Source organism: Aulostomus chinensis, chromosome 15, assembly GCF_037954235.1.
Source record: "Aulostomus chinensis isolate RoL2024-O1b breed Wild chromosome 15, RoL_Achi_v1.0, whole genome shotgun sequence".
Taxonomy (NCBI): Eukaryota; Metazoa; Chordata; class Actinopteri; order Syngnathiformes; family Aulostomidae; genus Aulostomus; species Aulostomus chinensis.
Window position 1 is genome coordinate 16238672 of NC_141334.1, and position 14325 is coordinate 16252996.

General features: G+C 43.0%; 1 protein-coding gene across 2 annotated transcripts in view; it reads left to right on the forward strand.

The window, feature by feature from the left end:
- Nucleotides 1–14325, forward strand: part of LOC147248939 (roundabout homolog 1-like) — an 83783-nt gene that overhangs the window by 53619 nt on the left and 15839 nt on the right. For both annotated transcript variants that reach the window (XM_086225984.1, XM_086225987.1), the window contains one exon: nucleotides 4051–4208. In XM_086225984.1, the coding sequence (XP_086082110.1) occupies nucleotides 4051–4208 (158 nt within the window). The remainder of the gene's footprint in view (nucleotides 1–4050; nucleotides 4209–14325) is intronic.

Here is a 14325-nt window from a genome sequence, read left to right on the forward strand (position 1 = left end):
TTGAAAGATAGGTTACACATGCAGAAGGGAGAACCTTCACACTGTTAATGGCTTTCACCCTGCCAGAATGTGTGAAATTAAGTGTTATCTCAGCATCAAAGCATACCCAAACATATCTGTGTATTTAAAGCACGGATAGGAACACTGACTTATCACTCCAGTGTGTGTTTAATGCTGCAAAATGTCAGCTGGGGTTTGTGAGTCTGCTCGACTAATGAGTGAATTACTTCTGTGGATCAGGAAGTGTCAGATATAATTCACGTTTGTCTTTTAAAGGTAATGATTTAGTGCTCAAAGGAGTTTTCCCACCTTCTTTAGTTCAGCTGAATCTAACACTGGGGTATCACGTCATCATTTGGGGAGGTGTGAAACCAGCAATCGGGCTCAGGTGCTGCCTAAATGAAATGATCCCAGTCCGTTCACAAATGGACACTGGCACAGTTCTTCTGGGAAATTCATGTGCTATCCTAACTCAGTCTGAACTGGCTAGCAAGTTCATGAGCTAAATGGCTCATGTATCCAGGTCTGCTTTGTACTTTGAATGCTGCAGAGCAAAGAAACCGTAGCAGTAGAAGATCGCTCGCACGTCTAATCCTTAGAGGCTTCATCCCGTGTTTTTGAATTGCTACAGCCTCAATAAAGAAATGGATTGTTTGTGTTTATAGTTTTGGTTTGCTTAGTTTTTTTATTATTATTATTATTATTATTTCCGTTCATCTGTGCAAACAATCAACACAAGCAAATGAACTGTAGATGTGATAATTCCAAAAAAAACTTGCTAAGTATTTGCTGCTGCACTGCCCTCACGATGAATCTCTGCATTCTGTCCATCGCTTGCATCCTGTTGCACCTTCGGCACCCCTGATTTAAGGGATATGGGTCATCTTCAGCACCGTGGAGACCCAGGGGCGAAGAAGATGGTTTTAGCACAGTTTAGGCTTTGGGATCAGATTGATTACATTTGTGTATGCTTCTGTGGTTCTTAGTTGGGCATGGATAATTTCTTATTATAACTTAATAAGCAGATACATTTTCACTCAGTCAGTTTAACAAACACATGTTTTAGATTATCTGTCCGCCTACTCAGCAAAATACAACTTGCACAAACGAGGCTGCTTGTGCTCCTTCACATATATTATGAGAACATTCTTTGTTAATCAGCGTATTTGTCCTCGGATTTTTAACCCTTATATGTCCTTATTTATCACACTAATTCTAACGTTATCATCCGGAATAAATCTTTATCGAAAGGGTTTAAAGGAGGAGTTCAAACTTTCACACATGTTATGGAGCTATTAGGACATCGCACAATAGTAAAAACAGATGTGTAACCTGATTGCTTTTGGAATTATAAGATATCACCCAATCAATCAGCCTGCACATACACACATGCACACTGTACACACACTTGTGATGGTCTCACTCTCTTCCTGTCTGAAGTAACCTCAACCATGTTTTTGTGTCCCACGAGGAATGCCTTTTATCATGTGACACGGTGGTATTGACGGAGGCAGGGAAGGGGTGGGGGGGTGGGGTAGTGGTGGTGGTAGTGGTGGTGGGGGGGGCGGGGGGACAGCTGTTTCCCATCAGTACTCAGTCAACTGCAGTCAGCCAGTCGCAACCCTGCACAGAGGGGAAGAATAGCGCTCAAACAAAATGTAGGGGCCAAAATATGTCCAATTAGGAGGTCATCCCAATTTGTCCTCCCTTATCTACGATGCTCATCAGGCATCTCAGGCCCGCGTACCCAGTGCCATGTACAAATGTGTAGCCAGGGGTGAATGGGTTGCCGCCATCTGGAAGTGATCATGCCTTTTCCTCATTGTTTCCTGTCTTTTCACCCTAACCCAGCTCTACTGAGCACTGTTGTTCTGCATTCTCTACGTTGGCTCCGTTCCCTTGACGTGTTCAGCCCCCCCCCCCTCCCCCCTCTCCCCACCACCACCCTTCATGTAATTTAAGCCTGTGAATGCTTAAGAGCAGTCACTCATGCACAGGCATCTACATTAACACATGTTCTTCACCTCATCAGGAACAGCAATATTAAGGGAACGCCATGATGCACTGTTCTTATTGTCTCCATACTTCACATTCTCCTCTGGTGTCATCTTGCAAAAAATAGCTGTTTTCTACATTTCTGAGGTCTGGGATGATTTTTTTGACACATATTCTGACACAATTTCTCAAAACCCTCACCATTAATCAGACACTTGCTCCCCCTTGTGCCGTTCACAGCTTGAGTCTGTACAGTAGCGTCCTCTCTGTTGAAAGGTGTGGAGGAATGAGCCTCCTCTGGCCACCAGGAATCTTTTTGGTTTGATTTCTTGGAGGGGTATGCAAGTTTGCTTTGTCTCCAGTTATGATTTTGGTTACAAGCACGTTTTCTGTACGCTGGCTTCTCATTGTGGAAAGATGATAAATTACTGTGGTAGCTTTCTGCTGCCTGCCAGTAAGAGATGTGCACACCAGTCTGCACTGTAGCAAGGAATCTTCTCGTCCTTCCACCAGTTAGACAACCTACTTTCTCAGCAGCCAGTCTCAGAAGACCTACTGTACTCTGTGTTTGAGTAAAGAACCCCCTGAGGTTTGTCTTTGTCAGGTACATTACAGAACTCTATGAATGCATGAATTTTAGATAGAATACTAGATACAACTCATCATAATATGTCTTGGTAAGACATTGGTGTGCAGATTTTTAGAGCGTCGACAGTCAGACTTACCTCATATTTGTTATGGAAGTTGTACTTTTGACAAGAAAGGTCAAGTAGAAATATGCTCCTGAACGTGAAGTGTAGATGCCTCACTGCTAATGAAGATCAAGTTTAAATCGGTTCATACAGTTCCAGCAAGAAATATCAGAAGTGAATTAAGTGCCATACTGTATGTTAAAGCATTTCTTCTTTCAAGCTGCGGTGTATGTAACAAATAAAGCCTCCAAAACGTGGATTCAAAGGGGAAAGGTTTCATACATCACACAGCCCCAAAAAATAAAACTCCCATCGAGTGGTGTGTTGGGGCTTTTATTGCTTTCTGTAGCATGTGCATGTTAAAGTGAACAAAGGGGTATCAGGGAAGCATTTGGGTGGAATGAACCTTTAAAACATACGTTACTATTAACTTCTATAATGTGCAGCAGGGATGACATGGCAATTTTTTGTAGTGTGCGTAAAGGCAATCATTAGCGTCACAAAGCTAATGTCAGGCTAACTAGCGTTGCATTTTCCTGTGTTTTGCAATAACCTCTGTACACTTGTTTAGCTATGTGTCAGCAACCACCATTTTTAAGACTCTCAAAAATGCCAAATTTCCTAGTGTTGTGTTTATTGACATATTTTATACAGTAGAAAACCACAAACTTTATTTCAGGCTTTGAACTGAAAAACCGGTTAAAAAAAATCTTGTTGAATTTGAGACAAGTGATTGGACAGCAATGCTAACTTTCAACACCACTCTATTTCAGTTGAATATGGTCCTTTTTTTGCACTATTCTGGTCATCCTGGTCTCTAGGTGGCACTCTTGCAAAAAAAAAAAAATTAGGGTCCTATAATGGCAATCCTTGTACTTCAGGAGTGAAACTGCCACCTTTGATTCCGTAAGGGACATAATAGAGTGAATCACCGCAGTGTTACTGCTTATCATTATATAGCGCATAGTCGGAGGAAAAGCAGAGAACTATCTGTGTGTTTTTGAAGAGCAGAGTCAAGGGCGATAAGGCAATCATCTGCAGGGATGCGGTGGAGGGGTGTGTTGAATAGAGATGGGACTACTTGAATATTAATAGAGCAGCGCATAGTAAATGAAGGTATAGAGTTGCATGTCCGCATGAAATCTTTTAATCTCTAAAAACAATCTAAATATGTAGTTTTGAGTAAGCAAAGTGAGTTTTAGGGATTAAATTGATGTCAGGATTAGAAACTGACTCTTGATGTTGACATAATAAACAAACCAATTTTAGAGGCTCCAGTAAAATCAGCAAATATTTTGATATCAAATCCACCCTGCTGACTTGCTTGCTTTTATTTTTGTGTGTGTGTGTGTGTGTCTTGCAGTTTTACGGGATGACTTCAGACAGAACCCGGTAGATGTTATGGTTGCGGTGGGTGAGCCTGCTGTGCTGGAGTGCCAGCCCCCCCGCGGACATCCGGAACCCACAATCTCCTGGAGGAAAGATGGGACCAACTTAGATGACAGAGATGAACGAATCACTGTAAGAGAAGCCATCTTGACCTGAAATATGACACACTTTCAAACACATTTATTTTAATGACTCACTTTTATTTCAGAGAAAACACTGATGCCTGCTGGTGTATTTATGAGACAATGATGTCTTAGAGGCATTAGAGTGAGAGCCTTGGACTCAAATTGATATACTGACCTTACAATGCTGCTCAAGTTGTGACCTTGAAACACCAGGGTAAATTTTTTTATTATTATTAAAAATAAACTTTGGCATTGAAAACAACCTGTAAAGTAAGCAGCTAGTTGTCAGACTACGACTAACTGGAGTGGAGCTAACAGTTATCTGCTAACATCGTTAGCTGCTGGATCACAAACTTTTTCATTAACGAGATTGTTTCAATTCCTTTTTTTTTTCATTGCAGGCTTTCTTTTCAGGTTTTATTTTTTAATGATGAGAGGTCACCATTTTAACTCCATACACTAGTTTTGTTGTAAATCCTTGGCCTTTATTTATCCATTTCAGAGCACCAAATAACCAATTACCTACAAATTTGTTAACATGTCGTCGTCCTCCTCCTCCACTTTATCCGGTGGGTCTGGGTAGCGGGGGCAGCATCCTCAGCAAGAAAGCCTAGACTGTCCTCTCCCCAGCCACTTCCACCAGTGATCCCGAGGCGTTCCCAGGCCAGCTGAGAGATATAATCCCTCCAGCATGTCCTGGGTCGGCCTTGAGGCCTCCTTCCGGTTGGGCATGCCTGGAACAACTCCTGAGGGAGGTGTCCAGGAGGCATCCTCACCAGATGCCCGAACCACCTCAACTGACTCCTCTCGACATGGAGGAGCAGCAGCTCTACTCTGAACCCCTCACGAATGACTGAGCTTCTCACCCTATCTCTAAGGGAGAGCCCAGCCACCCTGCGGAGGAAACTCCCGCAATCAATCTCCCGCTCCATCCTACCCTCACTCGTAAACAAGACCCCAAGTTACTAAAACTTGACTCTCCAGACTCTGACTCCTCTGGTAGAAAGATTGAATGGCCCTTTGTAAGGGGCCATCCACTCCATACTCCTGGAGGATCCCCCACGGGTGCTCCTGGGAACACAGTCATAAGCTTTCTCCAGATCCACAAAACACATGTAGGCTGTTTGGGCAAACTCCCATGCCCCTTCAGCACCCTAGCGAGGGTGAAGAGCTGATCCACGGTTCCACGGCCGGGATGAAAACCACACTGCTCCTCCTCAATCTGAGGTTCGACTATCGCCCTGACCCTCCTCTCCAGTACCTGGCGTAGACCTTACCAGTGAGGCTGAGGAGCTTGATCCTCTGATAGTTGGAACACACCCTCAGGTCCCCTTTCTTAAAAATGGGGACCACCACCCCAGTTTGCCACTCCAAAGGCACGCAATGTTGCAGAGATGTGTCACCCAAGACAGCCCCACAACATCCAGAGCCCTGAGATCCCCAGGGCCGATCTCATCCACCCCTGGAGCTCTGCCACCACGGAGTTGTTAAACTGCCTCGGCGACTTCTGCCCCCGGAGATTGGACGACCCCCCAAGCACTCCTCAAATTCTGTCTCCTCCATGGAGTACGTGTTGGTGGGACTGAGGAGTTCCTCAAAGTATTCCTTCCACCACCCAATTATCTCCCCAGTTGACGTCAGCAGCCTCCCGTTCCCACTGTAAACAGTGTGGGCAAGTTGCTGCCTTCCCCCCCTGAGGCGACAGACAGTTTGCCAGAACCTTTTTGGAGCCAACCGATAGTCATTCTCCATGGCCTTACCGAACTCCTCCCATGCCCGGGTTTCTGCCATGGCAACTGCCATGGCTGCATACCGCTTGGCCTGCCGGTACTGGTCAGCTGCCTCTGGAGACCCACAGACATGTATTTATTTTTTTTAGTCATCAGAAAAAATATGAGTATTCGTTTATATTTTTCTACCCATATCCTCTCTGAATATCCACTCAGTGCATCAGAGGGTGCATGTATTTTTTTTAATGCGCCTGATCACAATATTAGCTTCATCCATTGTGCTCCTTCTCTAACACAATGTCTTAACATGCACAGTATTCAAAACACAACAGGGATTTCTTTTTCATGCTAGTTTGCATGCACTGAGGTGATCTCAGGGTGAGTCCAGAGTTGGCATCCCATGTATTTAACACGAGGATAGGACTTCAGGTTTCAACCACTGGGATGACTTTACATGTGTGTTTATCTGTTTATTCTAATGTCTGCAGGAGTCCACCGAAACACACTGGAGCAGAATTCTAGCTTACGTTAGTGTGGAGTGACAGGTAGATCCTCTCAGGGGGACTGTGATGGACAGAGTAGCTATCTGGGATTCAAGGAGAGGCATGGATCAGAGCCAGGCACAGGCTCCTCTGAGGCAAATACAAAGGCTGCTTTCTGCTTTGTACTTTTTGCGTGCCTGTCTTTGTCCTCCCTAATCATCTTTTCTATATGGAAATATGTCTTTGCCATGAGAGTTCACTCAAAGACATCGCTTACTCTACAAACACCAAAGGAGTCCACCACGAGTGATTCATAGCTACTTCTCTCCCTTTGAGTCTTTTCTTGTGTCCCTGTGTATATGAAGTTGCTTCTCTCTCAAACACAAAAGAGTAATTTTAATTATAAAGGTAAGTGCCTTTATACATACAAATAGGTGTAATTCTCATTTTGAGCAGCTTCAGCCTAATGCGTGCCTTCAGGATATGCAGGGTTATGTAGAGAAGAGAGAGAACATATTGAAGCATAGAAGAAATGAAAGTGCAGATTTCACTGTCCGAGATGCAGGACAGACAAACCACATTTGGACTTCTTAGCAACAAAATTGCAGCTAAAAGCGAGGAGCGGTCAGTCCAGGAAATAAAAAAGCTCCTGGTCTACTCTTTAATCAACTGCTAAAGTGACTAGAGCAGCAGTATTTACAGCAAACCGCAAAAGTCGCAGCACAGAAGTATAGCATTAGTCAGTGACATTGGTAAGAGCGAGATCATCCTTTCAGGAATACTTAACTGGCCTCATTACGTTTCCACACATTTCGGTATTACTTCATGAAGGGTTGTGTTTTGTTTTTGTTTTTTTACATTATAGACTGAACAACCCAAGTGCCAACTAAATGCCTGAATAATCGAAAACACAAATCTTTTTATCCAGGATAAGTGCAACCGTTTAAAATATTAAACTTTACTGTACATTGTGAAATGGAAAAGTCCAGCATGGAAAAGATCAGGAGCAAATGATTCCCATGTGAAAATAAACAACACAGAAACTTTTTGGGGGGTTAGAATATAAGATTTGAAGATGACCAAAATACAGCCATCTTTATAACAACTTAATAAGTAATACGGTTTATTCTGTCACATTAGATACTGTAAAATACAGCTGCAGAGTTGTCTTCCTTTTTAGGATTCCAACAATGCAAACTACAATCCCAACTATGCAGTTGTTATATTTTAATGATATTTTTAGCGAAACAATTATGGCCAACGGGACTCTAAGCATCCAAACCATTGAGTTCTGTCAGGAAAGGCTGAATCTGCAGTTCCTATTTTCCTCTCCTTGCGATTACTAGTACACACAAGCGCACACAGCCACAACCAACCACATCTTTTGCAACCCATTTGGAATATTAGCCATTGTTGATTTGATTTACGGTCGGAGCTGATTGTGGTGGAATGTTAGAGGACGAGCCTGAGTAGTGTGTGAAAGACTGGTTGGTTTCATCCCCACAACATCAATTTAATGATCTTTTCCATCTATAAGCTGGAGAATAGCTGTGCATGGACAGAGCTTTGTGCTTGGATCTCTTGACCTCTGTAAAGAAATGGCACCGCAGCAGAGCTATAACAGGCTGTGTATGTGTGTTTGTGTGGGGGGGGCGTGTGTGTGTGTGTGTTTGTGTGTGGGGGGGGCGTTTGTGTGTGTGTGTGTGTGCATACGTGTGTGAATATATGAATAAGTCAATTCCTAGCGTGAGAAGGGGAACAAATGCAACCTTACATTCTAATAACAGGGCTGGAGATTTAATGGAAAGTGATTCCTAAGAGAAGGTTTCAGATGTCTTGGTGCAGGGAATGGCCTTGCATTTGTTTGGATGTCTTCATATTGGCATGTTTCTGTCTTCCAGCCTCACATTAGCTCACTGCTGGTGTGTTATTATCTATAACACTAGGTAGCTGCAGACTAGCATTGCAATAGCTAACACTGAAGTTACCTTAAAGAGTGTTGCCATGCCCTGTGGGGATGCACGGTGGATAGGATATGAAAGGAATGAAAGCAGCATGGTGCGTGTGGTGTGTCCGTGTCTGTATCTGTGTGTGTGTGTGTGTATTTGTGGAGTGAAGGTAAAAAGTTTGAGAAAGGCTGATGGAACGTCGGAGTTGGTCTCTACAAAGAGGCAGTATAGCTTTGTTCTCCAGGTTGTGTGCTAATGTAGCACCGGATATGAATTATGTAATTTTATAAAATCTGTGACCTTCTTTGAAGCTGGGAAGACATTGAAAGTTCTAGTCTTCAGATAAAGAGATGTATACACGTTGAAAGAAAACAGCTCACTGTCATTCCATCCTGTGCACAGACTTATAGCAAATGATGTGAGTTTATGTGGGTGGTAATGTGATAATTTTAAAGGGACACACCGACTTTTTGTGAGATATGCTTATTGTACATCCACCCAAGAAACAAGCAGGAAGACAGAAACCCTTCTCTCCTAGCTCAGCTAGTTAGCTTAGCACAGTGACTGGTAGTGGATGGGTAGGTTAGCATAAGCAAATGTCATCAAATAGATAAGAATCAGGACTTTGGTTTGACTCCTCATCCTCTCTTTCAATGTCATGATCGGAAGTGGTTGCTCTCCTGTGGTGTGTCCCAAATCGCATTCTTCAATACTGCATATTAAAATTTGCAGTTTGAGTATACGCAGTCTGCAAGTTTCGAGGGTGCAGTGCCTTCCCAAAATGCACACTGCCGCGTGGCCCACTCACTGGAAATGATGACGCAATGTCGCCAATTTGTGATGTGCTAGCACCACATCAGCATCAGCATCAGCATCAGCATCAGCTTATTACCGCCACCTTTTGCCTGCGCTTGTCAATTTTTGAAGCCGGAAAACAGCAAAATGAATGGTCATCGCGCATTGTTACACCACAGTCGGCGCCGAAAACGTGATGTCCTCCTTCTATAGGCTGAAGATGCAATGGTTTGTATCGTTTATTTGTGTGATCTATTGAGCAAAACATTTTGGTGACAACTCGTTTTATTTTTTCAAGCCCGTGTCCACACAGAATTTCAAACTTGTCCCCGTTATTTAATGTAAAGAAGACTCTATACAAGTCCGAGTTGACCGACTCTCAACACAGCTGCCAGCCGCCATTTTTATCGATGAAATGAGTGCAGCGAGTGTCCATAGTCGCATAGTCAAAATCTTGACCGATTTGAGAATGTCATCCGGGTACTTTTGCATACTCAATTTTTGCATACTATCCATACTTTTTCCATTTTGAGTTGAGTATACTCAAAATTTTAAGTATGTAATATGGAAGTATGCAATTTGGGACACACCACCTGTCACGCTTAACTGACATTATCAGTCTAGAGTGACATGATATGTGATTTGTTCGTAAGCTAAAGAAAGTTAGGATAACCTAGCTTAAATATTAGCGACCCTGCTAAACTATTTAACCGAGTCAGTCACGGCACCATGAACGGTGGAACGGTAACGTTACACTACCTCAGAGTAATGTTACGTTACTCAGGCAGCTGCATGGTACCAGACTACATAAGACCAGAGCAAATTAGGATAACGCTTCGTCGCCTTAGACATTGAAAGAGAGGATGAGGAGTCAAACCAAAGTCCGCCGTAAGAAACGAAGCATACGTGGAAGCAAATTATTTCATATCCCATCTGCATCATGTTTTATTAAAGTTAAGAGGATTGTATCACATTTTTTCAGACTGTATTTAATCATGTTAGAAAATGATAATTTAATAATTGTGATCAATAGGAAACATGGAAAAGTAAACAAGAATAATAAAACAAAAGAGACAGCTCCATATATAATGTTGATTGCAGAGAAGATCAACTAACAGCTGATATCCTCAAGTGATGCTCAATGCTTCCCAGGCCTGGGTAGAGAGGCACTGGAGTCCATTCACCATTCGTCATCCCTCTCATAATCAGACTCCTCGTCCAGGCCCACTGGGCTATTTGGGGCTACGACAACCTCGTATCCAGCTTGTCTTTGTCTTGAGAGCTGGCAGATATCATGAAGACCTCATTCATGACGGCAAACTGTAACTCTTCTCGCTGACCTTGTTCACCAGCATCTTGGGCAAAAGCTTAATGCTGTGCATGTCTTGAAGGCTGTTCTGGGTCCTGATCCCTAGGCAAGACTGTAACGTGCCATTGCCTGACTGTGCCATGTCATGGATCCTCATGAAGCTGGGTCGTTGTCTCAAAAAGATGAAACTCACACTGCAAAACACTGTTTTCTCCTTCTCCAGCTTTCACGTTGACCTCCTCCAAGGTGAAAGTCTTGTCTGTGGCTTCTGGTGGGCGCTGCTGCAGACGCCTTCAGAGAGGGTTCTGAGGCAGGGGCAGCTGAAACTCCTTTATTAGACACATTCTACCAAAACTATGATTGATGGTCTAAACTGTTTGACGCATTTTCAGAGTTCAAGGTAGAAAAGTCCAAAGACAATTGTTAGTGTCCTCTGACAGTGGCAAAATATCAAGTATTTGTGAATTGACACAAGCTTCATCATCCTCATTCCAATGTCCCAGTGCCAATGTCAGGGGGAATGGACGAGGGAGGAGGGGCTCAATCACAGGAGCACCGCCCACTTTTTCCCACCAAAGTGACGTTTTCACAGTGGTGGTGGTTCCACAACTGGGGTCGGACTCTGAATGGGATTTTGAGGGTGGCACCTGAAGTCCTGCAGGACAGACAAATCTGTAGAAATCCACAGGGTCTTGACTGGAGATGCCTGGACTTGGTGCCTGTCCCTCGTCTTTAGTGTGTTCCTCATTTTCACGTTTCGGTGACTTGGTCATGTTGACTGAGTCGCTCGTGCTATGAGGTGAGAGAGGGAATGCTGAGGTGCGAGCCTTTTTTGCAGGGGGATAATAAGATTCAGCTTCTTTGTCTGAAGCTTCCATGTGCTCCCTAGTCCTCTTCCTGCCCCGAGGTCTGTTGGTTTCCTTGTTGGTGTATAATTCTTCATCAAATGTACATCTTGCCCGCTTCGCAGGACGATAATAACTTTCGGCTTCGTCATCTGAAGCCTCGAACTCTGCCCTGGTTCTTTTCCTGCTTGCCTTGTCCATGTTGTTTTAAGGGTTACTGACTTTGATTTTGATTAAAATATTTCTCAAAATCAAAGTCAGAACTCTGTAATTATAAAGATCAAAGTGGAAATCTCCCAAATCAGAGTTAGATTTGTCAAAGGCCCATGACACCACACAATACAGGGCCCCCCAATCTTCAGCAAAAATGGCACTCTGCATTCGCCAGGTGTCGCTAGGGAAGAAACTCTTACGTACATTGTGTTGCTGTGATTCAGATCAGGACAACACAGGGCAATTTTGATGTTTGTTATGTCTGACATACCTCCTGTAACCACTAGGTGGTGCTGTGACTCAGGGTGAGGGGGGGGGGTTTGTCCGACTCAGGGTTTGAATGTTTGGAACAGTTCGGTCATGGGATTGGTTCAGAGGCGGTCACATGTTTTATGGGCGCCATGTTCGCTATTATTAACCAATATTTATCCAATGACACACATAGCAAAGCAAGTATCAGAGATCATTTTTCAACTTGAATAAATTAGCAACAGTCAACTTCCACAAATAATCAAAAATGCCAAACTGTGCAGGTTATGGCTGCACAGCAAGAACGGGGCAGAAACAAATGCATCGTTTTGCCCGCGACAAAAAAACAGAATGACTTTTGTGAAGAATTTACATTTGAAAAACAAAGTCATATCATCATTTATTCATATCATGCTGTCAAAACTCCTAACACCGCTCTAGAAATGAAAGATGAATGAAGTTTACCAAGACTTGATAGCCTTATGCTTGTGAGCTAGTTATCGAAACTAAATGCTTAGAAAATTATTGTTACACTGGATGTTAGAGATCGTTGTTGGAATGATTTATCTGCCCTTGTAAGTAGGCTGCAATATGGCTGTAAAAAAATCTTGCTCTGTTTGTATATTCCACTGGCTGAGAATAGCATTGTACTTTTTCCTTGAAAAACAATCACAACCTGCACTGTCTTGAATTTATAAATTTGAATGCATTATCATTTGATACAACTGCATGGTTTTCTTGGGAGGATTAGCCGATGTAGATATTTTTCAATCGGAATCATATATTGTCTTGGGGAGGGTTTATGCGGGTTAATAATGATCATACTAATGATAATACTAACAGTAAGTAACAGTATGTCTAAGACTAGGTTATTCTGAACTATATGTCCTTTTTTGACGATGGATGAACACAGGAGACGAAGGAAAAGTTAAACAGCTTTGTGATTAATTGAGCGGTTTGGCTACAATTCATTTTACAGGCTGATTTAAGATATTTAAGGTACATGCTGGGTTATTTAAGTGAGGGCCTTTTACATCATGAGACACTGACAAGAGTCCTACATCAACATAGCATATCTGCCCCATAGAGTTAAACTGTAGAATCATCTGGTGTTGGTAGCAAACATGGCACCCATGCTTTGAGTTGACGGAACTCTCTCTCTGTACGGCTCTGGGGTCAGTGTGGTCAGTGTGAAATGAAATCGTTCCAACCATGTGGGAAGGAAAAACTGTAAAAGATTTTCAGTTTTGGCAGCAAATCATCAAAAGGGGTCAGCCTACACATCGACACAGTCTAAAAAGCATCGCAGTTGTATGGTGCTCAGGGGTTTAGTATACATTGTTCACAGAATAAGATAAAGCACCCAGGAGGAGTTCTTTAAAGTAAAGAGGAAATTCAAAATGGCGGACTTCCTGTTTGGGTTGAGGGTCACGTCACCAGTGCACCTTTTGAAGGTCTTGTTATTAGGGCCCAACCAATTAATCAGCTAATTATGGCCAATAGAGCATCATCGGCGTCAATCATTCTTATACATAATTTTTAGAAATAAAATGATAAGAAATAAGAAATGATCTCCTTGTGTATCAGTAGAGGGCGCTCTGACTCTTCTCATGTCACGCCCCACAGCAACCCCACAGAGTGAGAGTGAAGTAGGGTACAGTACAAAAAAGCCATCAGCGCATGCGTACCATAACCGAGCAGTTTGCCTCAATGGTAAGTTTATGATTACTAGTTTGTGAGATAAAAGATAAATTAATAAGTTTCCGATTTCCCATGACGTGCCTCGCTGTGATTCAGTGTGTCCCAAATCGCATACTTCCATACTCCATCCTTAAGATGTTCAAATTGAGTATACTAAGCACACTTTGTACCTAATCACGCAGTATTCTAGTTTCGAGGGTGTAGTGCTGTCCCAAATCGCATACTGCCGCGCGGCACACTCACCGGAAATGCCAACACAATGTCTTCTTCTTCTACACCGATGTGTGACCGGCTCGCACCGCATCAGCTAATTACCGCCACCTTTTGCCTGTACTTGTTTTGTCGATTTTTGAAGCAGTAAAATAGCAAAATGAACGGTCATCGCGCATTGTTACGCCATTTTCGGCGCCGAAAACGCTATGTCCTCCTTCACTTCACTTTTTCAAATCCGTGTCCACACTGAATTTCAAACTTGTCCCCGTTATTTAACGTGAAGAAGACTCTACTACAAGTCACTGTTGACCAACTCTCACCACAGTTGTCCGCCGCCATTTTTAGCGATGAAACTAGTGCGGCAAGTGTCCACAGTCGCATAGTCAAAATCTTGACCGATTTGAGAACGTCATCCGGGTACTTTTGCATACTCAATTTTTGCATACTATCCATACTTTTTTTCCATTTTGAGTTGAGTATACTCAAAATTTTATGTATGTTGTGTGGAAGTATGCGATTTGGGACACAGCACTAGTTTTCAACAAGTGATGGAAGTGTTGAGTAGCTGTGTAAATGACTGCGCCCAGATAGGGAAGTAGGAAGTTTGTGATCCTGAAATTACAACCCCTCACCATTTT